The 1218-nt window shown below is 34.6% G+C and overlaps 1 protein-coding gene across 9 annotated transcripts in view; it reads left to right on the top strand.

Moving 5' to 3' along the window:
* LOC106878228 (uncharacterized) overlaps positions 1-1218 on the top strand; it is a 130260-nt gene that overhangs the window by 64288 nt on the left and 64754 nt on the right. The window contains exon 1 of one of the 9 annotated variants that reach the window (XM_014927385.2): positions 478-974. The exons of the other annotated variants lie outside the window; for them this stretch is intronic. Coding sequence (XP_014782871.1) covers positions 935-974 — 40 coding nt within the window. The 5' untranslated portion in view covers positions 478-934. Of the gene's footprint in view, positions 1-477; positions 975-1218 lie in introns of those variants that run through there. 9 annotated transcript variants of the gene reach the window in all.

The following is a 1218-nucleotide window of genomic DNA, read 5'->3' as shown; positions in this document are numbered from 1 at the left end:
CTATGTATGACAACATCCGATAGTCTGGTTGCTACTGTTATATATATATATATATATATATATATATATATATATATATATGTGTGTGTGTGTGTGTGTATTCAGTATTTAGTGTCAACACTCTCTCCACCGCCATCACTATCCTGCAACTAATCCCCCTCCTCTCTCCTACCAATGTCGGGCTTTTTCTCTCTGTCCTATACATCTCTACCCACTTTGGTGGAGGGAGCAAGTGAAAAATAGCCATCTATTTTTCTACTTCATCTCTCACCCTCAGTCGCACCAGCACTCACACATGTACATGTGTATATATGTCAGTGTGTGTGTTTGTATGTCAGCGTGTGTATGTGTGTGTCTATGTGTGTCAGTATGTATGTTTCTGTGTACTATTAGTGTAAACGTCTCACTCACATAGAGCGAGTATGCTGTATAACTATTTCATACCAACTTCATCGTAACTGCAAAGGACGGGTAAGCCTCGTGTACCTTTAAGTCTCCCGACCCCCATATGGGGTTTTCTGCCTCGTTGTTAACAATAACTATTAATTAATTAATGATTGTACAAAAACACTGAAATGATTCATTCATTGACCAACTTATTATAATTGATAAAAAAAACAAAACAAAGAAACAATTTATCGAAGCCACTTTAAACTTATTGGTCTGATAAATAACTAGTAAGTTTCATTGATAATTCACTAATTACTCGTATCAGCTATGGCTAAGACCAATATTATTTATACTCGTCACTCATTCTAAGATTGTTTATAATTTGTCGTAACCGTCGGGGAAAAAAAAAACAAAAACGAAAACAATAATAATCGCAACGGAGCGGAGTCATCCACTTAAGAAACTGGACCAAAAGTTTTTTATTCTCAAGACTGTCCGTGGAGTATTTACATTTAATTGTCTTATCTACTCACACATATTTGTCATGTTGGTGAAAACAGACCAGCCTTTATTAAGGAATTCCGGTGGGTGAATTTAAATATATATATATATATGTATGTATGTATATGAAATTTATCTTACTAATTAGGTAGTATATGAAAGGGGGAAATGTGTGGAAGAAAAACTCTACCTTATATCGAAGGACAAGGTTTATTTTTGTTCACTTTCCATAAACATAAACACACACACACACACACAAACACACCATAATTTTGTGTTTATGTGTAACGATATTTAATGTCTGCTAGTATGTATGTATCTGTGTGT

Source organism: Octopus bimaculoides, chromosome 11 (genome assembly GCF_001194135.2).
Source record: "Octopus bimaculoides isolate UCB-OBI-ISO-001 chromosome 11, ASM119413v2, whole genome shotgun sequence".
Classification (NCBI taxonomy): Eukaryota; Metazoa; Mollusca; class Cephalopoda; order Octopoda; family Octopodidae; genus Octopus; species Octopus bimaculoides.
Note: the sequence above shows the minus strand (reverse complement) of the source record. Positions and strands in the feature narration are given on the sequence as shown.